Raw genomic sequence first — 14,494 nt, 5'->3', positions numbered from 1 at the left:
ACTGCACTATCCTTGTTAACTCTGATGGAATTACTCTCAGGGATATAAAGATGACAAGGCCTAAGTACCAGGCAATGGACAAAATAAGCTATTAACAATGAGAAGTAGCATACATCTGGCTAGAGCTTTTACACAGAGCTGTTATTATCTAATAGCCTCTCGTTCCAGCTAATCTGGTAACTTATTGATCAGAGCAAATTTCCAGTACCTCTCTTTCACTCAACAGAGTTCTTTTTTTTTTTTTTTTTTAATTAATTTATTTATTTATCTTTGGCTGTGTTGGGTCTTCGTTGCTGCACGTGGGCTTCAGTAGTTGTGGCACATGGGCTCAGGAGTTGTGGCTCATGGGCTCTAGAGCGCAGGCTCAGTAGTTGTGGTGCACGGGCTTAGTTGCTCCGTGGCATGTGGGATCTTCCCGGACCAGGGCTCGAACCCATGTCCCCTGCATTGGCGGGTGGATTCTTAACCACTGTGCCACCAGGGAAGCCCTCAACAGAGTTCTTTTCTCCTCCTTGCATGGTATAGATTTGTTTAAATTACCTGTATTTTTAATTTAATCAAAAGATCCCCCCCCCCAAGATTTTATTGTGAAAATTTTCAAATGTACAGCAAAGTTGAAAGGATTTTTTACAGATTACACCCATATACCTGCACCAAGATTCTGCCATTAACAATTTACTATACTGATTCATTTTATATATATAGCCATCTTCCAACCTTCTACTCCTCAATGCATCTTATCTTTGCATTTGAAAACAAATTGCATCTTCTGGTTCTGAACAAGATGGAGTAAATGCATTTCATTTTACTCCTTCCATTAATCACAGTAAAAAATTGTGGACAAAATACTAAGTCACCTACCAGAAGACTCTCAAAAGTGGAGGAAAGATGGCAGACTGACCAGGGACCTTGGGATATGAGGAGCCACACAGCAATGAGTGCCCTGGGGGGCGTTTTCTTGCTTCCTGTGTATCCTGGCCTGGGTGCCCTGCAAACTGGAAATGCTAATGAGCATAGGCAAAAAGAACGTCTCCAAGAAAAACCTGCTCTCTAGCCAAAGGACTGGGGAAAGGGCGGTTCAGCTGAAGAGAAACCTTTTAATAATACCTGCATATTCTGGCAATGAATCCCTTCCCAGCCCCAATTGGCACCACAGTAGTGGGGTCTATTTTATACCCTCGCCTATAGCAATGAGGTGTCACTTTTTTCTCCATGGAGCCTTTAGGTAAAAGTCTAACTTCTGCCTGCCCCTCTCAGAAGTGAATGGTGCCCACCTCCCATGGAGCCTGAAGGTGGGACTCTGATTTATACCCCTCCCCCGCAGTAATAGGAAGGGAATAACAGCCCTCCCCTATGGGGACTGTGGATGGAGCTTTAACTCCTCCCTCCCACCCCTGCATTAACTAAGCAAAGCCCCTCCCCAACTGAGTCAGTGGGTGGATTCATACCATTCCCTTTTACTGTGTAGTGATGAGTTTGTGCCCTTCCTCCTCCTGAACTAACACCAGTGGAGACTATAGAGTCTCCATTGGAGCACTGTCACCTGAGGGAGGCAACCAGAATGGCACTGCAGAAGCTTTATAAACTCAATTGACATTTGAACCATAAGCCACAAAAGTGGTCTAGGACATGTGTTCTGACCTAAATAGGTTGACTACCTGCTAGAATAGAAGATTTAAACAGGAAGCAGGTCTTATAATGTCCAGGATACAGTCCATAGTTACTCATCATACCAAGAACCAATGAAATCTCAACTCTAATGAGAAAGAAAATCAGTAGATGCCAGCACCTACATAGGGTGACATAGTATTTGGAATTATCAGACAAGGATTTTAAAGTCGCTATTATAAAAATGTCTGAATAAGCAATAACAAACTCTGGAAACAAATGAAAAATTAAAAAATATCAGCAAAGAAATATAAGATATAAAGAAGGGTCAAATGAAATTTTAGAACTGCAAAATACAGTGACTGACATAAAAACTTCACTGGACTGACTCAATATCAAATTGGAAATGACAGAGGAAAGAATCAGTGAATTTGAAGACAGATCAGTAGACATCCCATCTGAACAACCAAGAAAAAAGATTGAAAAATAATTGAATTGAGTCTCAGGGACCTATGGGACAATAAAGAAAGATCTAACATACATGTCACTTGTACAGTAAGGGGAGGAAAAGGAATATAGGGCTAAAAAAAAATTCAAGAAATAATGGCTCCAAACTCCTAAAATTTGGTTGAAAAACATAAACCTAGAGATTTAAGAAGCTGAATGAACCCAAGTGAGATAAATCTAAGAAATCCATACCCAGACATATCAAAGTCAAACTTCCAAAAACTAAGGACAAATAAAAAATCTTGAAAGCAGAGTAGCCAGAGCGGAATGACACATTAGATACGGATATGGATAGAACAGTAATTCAAATGAACGTGGTATATGTAAGATTTTCTTCTGTAGCCATTGAAATGATTAAGTGGGTTTTCTCTATTATTCTGTTGTGATGGTTGATTACATTGGTTAATTTTACAATATTAAATCAACCTTTCATTCCCAAGATAAACTCCCACTTGATCATTAATGTATTATCTGGGTTCAATTCATTAATATCTTGTTAGAGATTTTTATGTCTGTGTTCAAAGAGGGATATTCATTTGTAAATTTGTATTTTTATAATGTAATTGTCAGACTTTAGGATTGTCAGGTATTAGGATTGTGCTGGCCTCAGAAAACAAGCTGAGAAGTATTTCCTCCTCATCTGTTTTCTGTAAGAGTTTATGTAAGATTGGTGTTATTTCTTCCTTAAATATTTGATAGAATTTACCAGCAAAACAATCTGTCCTGGAGTTTATGTGAAGGTTTTTGATAACCAATTCAGTTTATTTAATATAGAACTAGTCAAATTTTTTCATCTTATATTGATTTAAAATTTTCAAAATTTGTATTAGCTGTAATTTTCAAGGAATTTGTCATTTTCATCTAAGTTGTTTTAGTTTCTAATATAAAGTTGTTTATAGTATTTTCTTATGATTTTTTAACTGTAGCCTCTGATGTGTCTATAGCCATCTTTCATTTCTGTTACTGATAATTTGTAATCTTCCCCCCTTTTTTTCTTTGATCAGTCTAACTTGTATTTTATTAATTTTATTGGTCTTTTTAAAGAATTAACTTTTGGATTTGCTAATTTTACTCTTTGTTTTCTGTTTTGTTTACATTTGCTTTTTTTTTTTTTACTTATTTTGAGTTTACGTTGTGTTTTTGGTTTCTTTTTTTTTTAAGAATTAACTTGATATCATCTGTACTTTTTTTTTTGGCTGTGTTGGGTCTTTGTTGCTGCACGCGGGCTTTTCTGTAGTTGCGGCAAGTGGGGGCTACTCTTCATTGCGGTGCGCGGGCTTCTCATTGGGTGGCTTCTCTTGTTGCAGAGCACAGGCTCTAGGCGTGCAGGCTTCGAGTAGTTGTGGCACTCGGCCTCAGTAGTTGTGGCTCGCGGGCTCTAGAGTGCAGGCTCAGTAGTTGTGGCATATGGGCTTGGTTGCTCCATGGCATGTGGGATCTTCCTGGAGCAGGGCTTGAACCCGTGTCCACTGCATTGGCAGGCAGATTCTTAACCACTGCACCACGAGGGAAGGCCTACCTTGTTTTTTTATCTTGCTTCATAGATCACGGATTTTACTACTTTCTTCTTTTATGTAAACTTTTAGAGCAGTACATTTCCCTCTAGTCACTGCTGTAGTTGAATCATACAACTTTGGTTATGTTGTGTTTTCATTATCATTCAATTTGAAATATTTTTTCATTTACCATGTGATTTCTTCTTTTTGCTCATTGATTATTTAGGAGTATATTGTTTAGTTTCTAAATATTAGGGATTTTCCTACATTATCTTATGGTTATTCATTTCTAATTTAGTTCCATTGTGATCAGAGAACCTATTCTGAATGATTTCCATCTTCTAACACTTAACTGAGACTTGCTTTATGGCCCAACATATGGTCTTGGTGAATGCATATGTGCACCTGAAAAGAATACGTATTCTGTAGTTTGAGGTAGTGTTCTATTAAATATCAATTAGGTGTTCAGATGATATATGTTTTTACTGATTTTTATGTCTAGTTCTATTAACTGCTGAGAGAGGGATGTTTAATTTCCAAGTATGACTAGGGATTATCTATTTCTTTCTTTAATTCTGTCAACTTTTCTTTAGATATTTTGAAGCTCTATCATTAAGCAAATACATATTTATGATTGTTACATCTTCCTGATGAACCAACCCTTTAATCATTATGAACATTCCCTTTTTCTCTGATAATACTCTTTGTCTTGATAACTGTTTTATCTAATGTTAGTAGAGCCAATCTACTGTTTTTGTGGTTTATCTCTTTCCATCCATTTGCTTTCAGTCTGTCTGTATTGTTAAATTATGTCTCTCACAGACAGCATATAGCTGGGTCTTAGTCATTTACCCATTCTGATAATCTCTGCCTTTTAATTCAAGTGTAATGTCCATTAACATTTAATGTTATTCTTAATATGGTTAAATTTAGGTCTACCATTTTACAATTTGTTTTCTGTTTGTTATTCTGTTTTTGTTCCTCTCATTCATTGTCTTTTCCTGCCTTCTTTTGGATTTTTGAAACATTTATTTGAATTCCATTGTTATATATCCATTGGCCTTTTAGCTCTGTTACTTTGCATTATTTTTTAGTGGTTTCCATAAGGATTATGATATATATCCTTAAATTTTCAGTCTACTTAAAATTAATATTGAACCACTTCACATAAAATGTAGATAGCTTGAAACCGTATAGACCAACTGACCCTCTTTCCACATCCTTTATGTTATAGTTGTCACATGTATATAATCTACATATGTTATAAACACTGCAAGACAGTTATAATTTTAGCTTAAAGCCATATGCTTTTAAAGAAATTAAGAAGAAAAAAAGATAATTTCATATCTGTGTGTTTGTGTGTATTTGTGTGTATATATACATATAGTTTTTAAGCAAGTTTGTAATAATAGTTGCATAACTCTAAATTTACTTAAAGTTATTTATATACACTTAAAACAGGTAATTTTATGGTATTATACCTCAATAAAGCTGATAAAAACAATGCGTCTAGATATTCCACCTGCCCAAGTGCTATTTGCCTTTGATTCATGAAGATTATTCTAAAACCAGAACATTAACACAGTGTATCTGTTTTAAGAAACGTTCAGGATAGATGAATTTGATTAGGTCAAGCAGAATCACAGAGTTTCTGGTTGAAGGAGTCCAAAGATTACAAGGCTTCCTGGTGACATTTTTTTAAAAATGTGTTTTAAATAAATCTTTTTTGGTCATCTTATAGAATATAGGGTAGGGGAAGAGTTTCAATACCAGTTCTATGTCCTGTGGTCTTTCTTCTCTTCAATAAGATGTGGTCTTTCCCCTCTTCAAATAACTGAAGTTATTTCTTTTTTAATGATTATAAAACGTTTAAAACTCATAGACGCAGCAGAAAATAAATACAACACACTAACTTGATAGTTATCATTGGGTGTTATATTTATTCTATTTTTTAATTTTGTGTGTGTGTGTGTGTGTGTGTTTTTCCCCAGCTTTATTGAGATATTGTTGACATATAACATATGTAAGTTTAAGGTGTACAGTGTGATGATTTGATACATGTATATATTGCAAAGTGATTACCCCAGTAAAGTTAGTTAACACCTTCATCCTCTCATGCCATTTTTTTCTTAATGTCATATTTTCAGTTTTCTTCATATTATTAGAAATTCTTCATAAACATAATGTTCGAACCCTGACCCAGTGATACAAATTTGACTTTTACCTCATTTTAAGTTATTTCCAACTTCTTATTGTCATTTATAACATTGTAGTGAATGTTTTAGTTTATAAATCATAAGTAATTATTGAGTCAAAGGTATGTACATTTTTTAGGCTTGTGCGTATTTATAAACTGTCCATAGAACAGTTATATCAGTGTGTATTTTTATCACCAGTTTTTAAAATCTCTCATTTTTTGCCTGAATTTAGTTATATCTTTTATAAAACTCTTGCCAAAGTCAAGTATTTAAAAAATGTGTCTTTATTTTTACTTGCATGTCATGAGAATTTCCATCTTTTGCCTAGTTTTGAGAGAAGAGTACTGAGCTGCAGTGAGATAATCTTAGAAAAAGTTAGTTTAAATGAGTAAACCATTAAAAATGATACATGAATACCCTAAACATTTATTTTAAACTTGAAATAAAGATCTGTGTATTTCTTTGATTCCAAGTCAGGGTCTTTTCTTTGAGAATATGGGTTTGCTGTTTGGAGTGGAGTGTCATATTTCTGGCATTAACCATACCCATGCTCTATTGTTTGTAAGGTCCAATTTCAGTCTCTTTATAAGTGAGGAGGATAACATTTGAAGAAAGTGGAATGTAGAATCCTAGACTTTTTAAATGCCATTTTAAAAATTGAAGTATAGTTGATTTACAATGTTGTGGTAGTTTCAGATGTATAGCAAAGTGATTCAGTTATATTCTTTTTCAGATTCTTTTCTGTTACAGGTTATTACAAGGTATTGAATATGGTTCCCTGAGCTATACAGTCAGTCCTTGTTTATTTTATGTATAGTAGTGTATATCTGTTAATCCCAAACTCCTAATTTATCCGTCCCCACCCCTTTCCCCCTTAGTAACCATAAGTTTCTTTTCTATGTCTGTGAGTTCGTTTCTGTTTTGTAAATAAGTTCATTTGTATCATTTATATGTGTTCCACATATAAATGATATCATATGATATTTGGCTTTCTCTGTCTGACTTACTTCACTTGGTATGATAATCTCTAAGTCCATCCATGTTGCTGCAAATGGCATTATTTCATTCTTTTTATGGCTGAATAATATTCCATTGTGTGTATGTGTATGTATGTATGTGTGTGTGTGTGTGTGTGTGTATATATATATATATATATATATATATATATATACACCACATCTTCTTTATCCATTTATCTGTTGATGGACACTTAGGTTGCTTCCATGTCTTGGCTATTGTAAATAGTGTTGCTCTGAACATTGGAGTGCATATATCTTTTCAAATTAATATTTTCATCTTTTCTGGATGTATGCCCAGGAGTGGGTTTGTTGGATCATATAGTAACTCTAGTTTTAGTTTTTTAGGGAACCTCCATACTGTTCTCCATAGTGGCTGCACCAATTTATATTCCCACCAACAATGTAGGAGGATTCCCTTTTCTCCACACCCTCTTCAGCATTTATTATCTGTAGACTTTTTAATGATGGCCATTCTGACCAGTGTGAGGTGTTAGACTTTTATACTTTATTTTTTCTAATATTTTGCATGTGTCTCACCTACATCAAAATTGACAGCAATTGTTAAGTAACTCATCTTTATTGAATGCTTTGGAAGCATTCAACTTAATTTTCATGGAAGCAACAACTCATGGAGCAACAGTTCTCTCTTGCACTCATTTTTTGTTGTTTAGTAAAACATGTCATCATAATTACAAGTTCAACTGATATAAGTAGGCTTAGGAGCAAACTTGTTTGATTCTTCGTGAACATACATTTTCATTGGTGGAAGTAGAAATGGGAGGTTGTACTAGATAGAGTGTAACCTAACAGCCAAGAGCACTCAGGATATTTTACAGAGGGATTTGGGAGCATTGCTGAATCTAATAAGTCATTTAAATGGAAGTTGTTGTTTAACAGACTTTTAGTTCTAATACCCTCTGAAATCAGAATTTACTCATAATGGGGTAGAAATTAATCTTAAATCCTATTTAAATCGTGCCCTCTCTTCTTTCCTCTCTTGAATAATTATTTACTATATGCCTTGTGCTGTGCTAGGTGTAGAGAATAAAGAGATGAACAATATATAGTTTCTGTTCTCAAGGAGCTGAAATCCAAAGAGGGAGACACTGTATGGTGCTGTCATTGTCAGTGTTCTGCTTTAAGAACTAGCCCAGAAATGCGGCCTACACAGATGTGGAAGACAGAGTAGCGTTACTCCACTCAATCTGTCAGGAAAATTTTCCGAGTGAGGCTTGACCTTAAAGGATGGATGGGAATTAACTAGGATCTCAGAATAGGGATGTGCATTTCAGGTAGTGAGGAGAGTATGGGCACACCTTTTACTAGCAAGATTAGCAATCCTCTGAATGTCTGCTGACCTGTTCAAAATTGCCTTATAATTATATGTGTGTATATTTGTTCTTTCATTCATTTATTCATTTCTTCATAAGTGAAACTCTCACCCTGGTTTTCCCCATGCTTTGTGATAGTGATTATTGTTTTTGAAAATAACCACTTACCTATAAGCAGCAGAAATGGATGAATGTAAAGGAAAGTCTTGTGTTCCATCTTCTCTGTTTTTCCCCACTCTCCCTAGAAGTGTTATTAATTAACATTTCAGGGAAGTACAGTAATGACCACCATTTGTTGAACACTTATGCTAGATACTTGCTTAATGTTTTATACATATTTTTTCACTTATTTTAATCCATTTAGCCACCCTGTGAGGTAAGAATTAGGATTTCCATGTGTAGATGAGGAAACTGAACCTTGGGAAAGTTAAGTAAATTGTCAAAAGCTTCACTGTTGGAATTGACGAACCAGAATTTGAAGCCATGTTTCTCTAACTCAGAAAACCTGTCTCTTAACCATTATACCAAGATATGTGATTGTGAGGACTTGCTCTAATCATGGAAGAAGGTTCGGATACTTTTTTCCATACAGTTCTCCTAGATAATTATGTTTTAAAATCCAAAGATAATTTAAAAATTGCGTTGAGGTTTAATTATGTCATTGATAGTTAATGTAACTCATATTAAATTTAAATTATATGAATTTTTCTCACTAGATTATAGTTCCCATAAGACATGCCAGTCAAGTAAACTGCAGAGGTTTTCACCACCCCTATACCCTCCTTCCACCACTTGCCCCACTTCTCTTTTATTAGATGATTAGCGCCCTAACCAATACTGCAAATTCCTAACAGTCTGCTAAAAATGCCTTTTTTATCCAACCTCCAGTGTACTGAACATAATCTGTTACAAATCACCTTTTTGACTGCCAGTGTCCTTTATAGGCCTGTGCCCTGGCAATCTCCCTTTACCTCTGTTGCATTCCCAGCCCCTCAGCCCCACACCACTGCCACCTCCACATCCCCTGCCCCAGACACACACATATACATCCCCATACTCTAGTTTCACAGAACGCAAAATCCCTTAAACCTACATTTTTTTAAACTGCTGTGCCTTTGCTCTTGCTAGTCCAGTGCTCTTCCCATTTATCTTCTGTTGTCAGCCTGGGAAACTCCTGCTTATCCCTCAAGTGACAAGTATGTATGTCACCTTCTCTGTGAAGCCTTCTCCCCCTTCTCCAGGAGAGGCAGTGTTTATCACTTCCCAAGCATTCAGTTTATGTCTTTGGTAGCACCCTTAAGACATTTAGTCATAGCTCATTTTCTATCTGTTTCCCCTGCTCCGGAATGGGAGCTCCTAGAAGGATAGATCATTATGGGTTTTTTATCTTTTACCCTCAGCACCCTCATGTAATAGCTTCTTAATGAATCATACTGAATTGTTAGTGATATTGATAATCACCTTTATTGAGTGCATTCTGTATCTTAGGCACTGTGCTTGACATTTGTACACATTATTTCACTTAATCCTCATACCCATCCTGTGTTATAGGGACAACTTTTACCCCTGTTTTACAAATTAGAAAATTGAAGTTAAGAGAGGCAAAATAATTTGACCAGGGTAACACAGCAAGCAATAATGGAGTCAAGATTTGAATCCAGTGTCTGACTCCAGAGCTCATTCTCCTTTATACCTTACCTATAGAATCATCCAGTCAGTCCATCCATCAATCAAATACGTTGTCTGGGGAGTTATCTTCAACTAGGAGATACAGTCTATTGAAACCAATCCTGAATGACTAAGGAGGATGTAAAAGATACTCTGTCACCAAAAGGATGAGTGAGGTCCCTTGGAAAAAGGCTTGAGTGTCATTTGAAAAATCTGGTTTGGTCACAAAAAGAGGCTCAAAGAAATCTGCTTCGATCACTGATAAAGTTAGGCTCACAGAATACAGTACCTGGTAAAGTCGCCCTCACACATTGTTTTTGTAAAGAGTGAATGAGAAAAAGAAAAAAGTCATTGTTTGGCTGAAGAATGATGTGGATCATCAAATGCCAGAACTGTCCTTTTACAAAGGAGAAGACCAAGGTCCAGATTAATTAATTAATCAGCTTGCTCAAGAGCACATAACTAATAAATAATGGAGCTTGGACTAGAATTCCAATTTCCTGAGTCCCAGATCGTAGCCTTTTGCACCATAGTGTGCTCTACATTAGAGTTTTTCTGCGTTCATGTTTGGAGAAAAAAAATGCTAGGCCAAGGCAGAGGTGAGCCTTTGAGGGAAACAGCTTGATGCTTTTGGAGCTGGTCAGCTTTTGCTTAAGACCTGCTGCTATTTTGGGCTGTCAGTTTGCTCAGAACTAAATACTGCCAGCCATACAAATAAAAAGGCAAGGCTATTATTTAGGCCTCCTAGGTCTATGCATTCACTTCTCTGCTTACAAGGGCAAATTATTAGTTCATCTCTGCTGGGTAGTTTGAGCATAGGGTTATATTAGCCCTTGTCTTAGCCCTTAGATGTCTACTGGCTTGTCTCTGTTACAATAAATGTACAAGCCTTGCTTTCAGGTTGGGAGAGAAGAGGGAAAAGAAAGAAATCTAAATCAGTCTCTACTGATCCTGATTTCTTACGCTGTTTCTTTCTCTTTCTTTCAGGGCAACGAGGAAGGACCCAGGTAAGATCACATTATTGTTGTTTGTCTGTTCTCAGAATTGAAGTAGAGTGACATTTGTGGCCTTTTAATGCCCCGTGAAATATGACCAGCCAAGGAACAGCACAGAAAAGGGATTTCCATCTTAAGCCAGGGCTTTGAAGATCTTATTTTGTAAGATTCCCATCTCCCTCCCCATCTATGCCATTTCCTGTCTGTAATCTTCAGATAAAGATAGGCTTTAAAGTATGTAATGACAGTAACTTTGCTTTATTCTGTAGCACATTCAGAATACCTTGTTGAGACAAGTAGGTACTATATTTGAATGGTAATTAGGTATCAGGTGGACTGAATAGATAAACTTTTGCATTCTTTCTTGATTGGAATTGGATTGCTTTTTTTTTTTTTTTTAATGGACTCTGGTTCCAATATTTCTGACCTGTAATATCCTTGGGTCTGACTCAAGACACCTATACAGTGAATCTGAGGTCATAGGTATACAAAACTTTGTTTAGGAAAAAAAAAATGCTCTTTGTGCTTCTGTTTCACCACATGAAATTTAAAAGTGCATTTTATCATTGCCTCAGGCTTGCAGTGAACCTGGACTTTAGTTTACTTACCTTTGCTGTCTTTCTGCTCAGGCAGTGAGAACAGGCTGTAGGAAATGCTATAGCTATGCTGTGAACACAATCAAGGGGCATTTGTACAAAGTAAAGTGCAGTGTCCAGTTGGGTCCCCTCTGTCATGTAGGATCCAGGACTGTTAAGGCTGGGAGGTATCAGAACGTTCATCCAGTCCACAGCTGTTCAAACTTCAGTTTTAGTAGAAACACCTTTTTTTCAAATGGGCTTTAAGTTGAACTCCAATGTATGCAAAACATTTTTTTGTTTGGTTAAAATTGGGGGCCACATCTACTAGTGAAACTTCTCTCTTCCTTGCAATAGGCCCTGAGGGGCTGCTGCAGAAACCTAGGGTTCCTGAGAACTCAGTTTGAAAATCACTTATCTAATTCAAGCTTCTCATTGAAAGAAGCTAAATGAGTTGTCCGAGGTTACCTTACTGGAGCCAGGATTTGGCCCTTCTTTGGTTTTATTTACAAATCAACAAATACAGTTTCTTCTTTTTCCTTTCTCCCTCCCCACATCCTGAGCCTCTCTCTTAGTGCCAAATGTTATTCCACATCTGCATCTCCTGCCGCTTCCTTCCCTTGAGAACTGCAGTTCTCAAGCCTAGATCTTGTTCCTTGACCTCTGTGGCTAAAGCTACAGGCATCCCGCTTTAAACCTGCAGAGCTTCAGGGAATCCTTTTAAATTCCATCCTCCAGCCATTCTCAGAAACAGGCTCCCTTTATGTTGTGGTTCATTTCTTTCCTCCCTTCCTCCCTTTCTCATGACCCAGTGTATAGGCCCTGTGCTATATACTGGGCATATAATGAAAACTAAGACAGACATGGTCCCTGCCTTGTGGATCCTAAGCCTAGTAGGAGAGACAAGCATATAACTGGGCACTTCTACTTTGGGGGAAGTACTATGATTAAGTGAAGTTTAGGCTGCTTTAGGAAGGGAGGCTCACCAGAAAAGGTTATGTGTAAACGGAGGTCTGAAGGATGAGAAGGCAGACAAAGGAGAGGCAGAGATAGGGCTGTTCTAGGGATAGGGAACAACTTGCGTAATAGCTCCAGACAAGAGAAGAGTGGAGGAAAGAAAGCAGAGTCCAGATCACTGAGGACCTTACAGGCCTCCTTCAGGTATCTGAGCTCTCTCCCGCAGAGTGTGGGAGGGCATTAAATGATTTAAAACGTGGATTAACCTGAGTAGATTTGCATTTGGGAAGTCTCCTCTGCCTGCAGAATGGAAAATGAATTGGAGGTGGGTCAGAGCCTGGGAGACTAGTTAGATTAGGCTAGTGATGGGAGCTTATATCAACATCTTCCCTAGTTATTGACCAAGTTCTCACCATTTTACACAGACCTTTGGTTTAGATAAACTCTTTAAATTATCTCCTTGGCACTCTGCCTCTTCTCTCAAAACTAGCTCTAGCTCCTTAAAATCCAGACCAAGCAGAGCCCTAGACCTTTTCTTCCTCAGCAAGAGAGTTCAAACAAGACCAGTATAAAGAAAACACCTTAGCAGATGTAGCGTGCAGACTCCACAGGATAGAAATGGCATTTCTGTCTTGGGAGAGCCTGATGAGGATGGACACGTTCATCTTGTCTTTATGGCTACATGCCAGAGTCATGCTGATTAGAAGAATACAGGGACCTTATGAAGAGATTAACTCCCTTCAAAGATACTATTCAGTGTGAGATACTGGCTTCAGAGTTTAACTGCAGATTCCTTCTTGTCATTTTGACAAGATTGTGGTGAAGTATAGAGTTTCTTTACTAGCAACCAAGACGTCAAGCTGTCTCCCTCGAGCCAGGCTGCCATGGATGTCAGTAGGGATTCTCTTGGACTGGGACTTTATTGGTAAAATGAGCACTTGAAAATAATCATGTTCCAATTTGGCAGAAAGAGGAAAGATGAGTCAAATTTTCCTTTTACCCTTTAAATTCATACTTGTTGGTTCCATTCAGTTTGTGCTGAACTACCATTTGGCTCAGTTTATTCCAATTAACATTTCAGGGCAGATTGCCTTTGATCTGAAATTTCTCTCATTTATGATATACACTTTACTGTCTCAGTAAGCCAGAGTTTTGTTCCAAAGGCTTCTGTATTGCTGACGGTGTTAAATGAGAGTTTGATGTGTAAGGAAGACAGAAGGAGTGTGTGTCTGCCTGCACAGGGGATGGAAGAGAAATGAATCTGGAGACCCTGCATTCCAGGTCTGCTTGGATTTTCATGCCTGTGTCTCCTTTGCTAGTATTCTTTCCACACAGCCACTTCCCTGCTGTCTGCACAGAAGTCCAGGGAGAATTGAATTCCAGCCGCTCTCCATGGTGGTCAGAACAAAGGAAAATTCCTGTCCTTTTGAAAATTATTTGTCTATAATAGATCTATATTTTTCTCCATTCTACCGGCTAGAGTCTCCCTGCCTTCTTTTTTCTTTTCAGTTTTGACTTCCCAAGCTGTTTGACGTGAGGTGGCCAAGTATTTGTGCTTTTGGTCATGTCTGTGCCTTGTTCTGAATTTTATTGTGTATTTGTCCTGTAATTAACAACAGTAGTAAGCAAAGCTACCATTTAAGTTTTACTACATACAGTGTTTTATATATATTCTCTTTTAGCCCTCATGTAAAGCTTATGATGTAGTTATTATTCCACTTGTAAAATGAGGAAATGAATGCCCAGAAAGATTAACTTGCCCTAGATCACACAGCTGGTAGAAGCAGAGCTAGGACTTGAATCTAGTCTGGCTTCAGAGCTCATGCCCTCAGCCACCTGTCTCTGAGAGGCCAGCACACTTCTCTCTGTGACCCTGAGTGAAAGGTAATAGGATTCACGCTCACTTGTCAGCGCATCACTTTGGTCTTGTTCCTCTCACCTAGGAGTTTTCACTGGCTTTGACATTGAAATGATGTGGCGTCTGTTTGCTGCAAGCTACCTCTCCTCTCCTTAGCCTCTGTCATTATAAGGGGATATTTCTTCATCTCATCCTCACACAGTGTCCCCGGAGGGTCAGCAGCAAAAGGGGTGCTTTTAGACTCCCGGGGGAACAGGTAACCAAGCCTTCCTTTGACCCTGC

The 14,494-nt window shown here is 37.6% G+C and overlaps 1 protein-coding gene across 3 annotated transcripts in view; it reads left to right on the top strand.

Annotated features, from left to right (window-relative positions):
* The window catches only part of TRIM44 (tripartite motif containing 44), a 109,729-nt gene that overhangs the window by 51,755 nt on the left and 43,480 nt on the right, over positions 1-14,494 (top strand). For 2 of the 3 annotated variants that reach the window (XM_057552501.1, XM_057552500.1), the window contains exon 4: positions 10,815-10,834. The exons of the other annotated variant lie outside the window; for it this stretch is intronic. In XM_057552501.1, coding sequence (XP_057408484.1) covers positions 10,815-10,834 — 20 coding nt within the window. The remainder of the gene's footprint in view (positions 1-10,814; positions 10,835-14,494) is intronic. 3 annotated transcript variants of the gene reach the window in all.

The sequence above is a fragment of the Balaenoptera acutorostrata genome, chromosome 9, assembly GCF_949987535.1.
Source record: "Balaenoptera acutorostrata chromosome 9, mBalAcu1.1, whole genome shotgun sequence".
In the NCBI taxonomy this organism is placed as follows: domain Eukaryota; kingdom Metazoa; phylum Chordata; class Mammalia; order Artiodactyla; family Balaenopteridae; genus Balaenoptera; species Balaenoptera acutorostrata.
The sequence above is the reverse complement of the archived record's forward strand: the minus strand, read 5'-3'. Positions and strand labels throughout refer to the sequence as shown.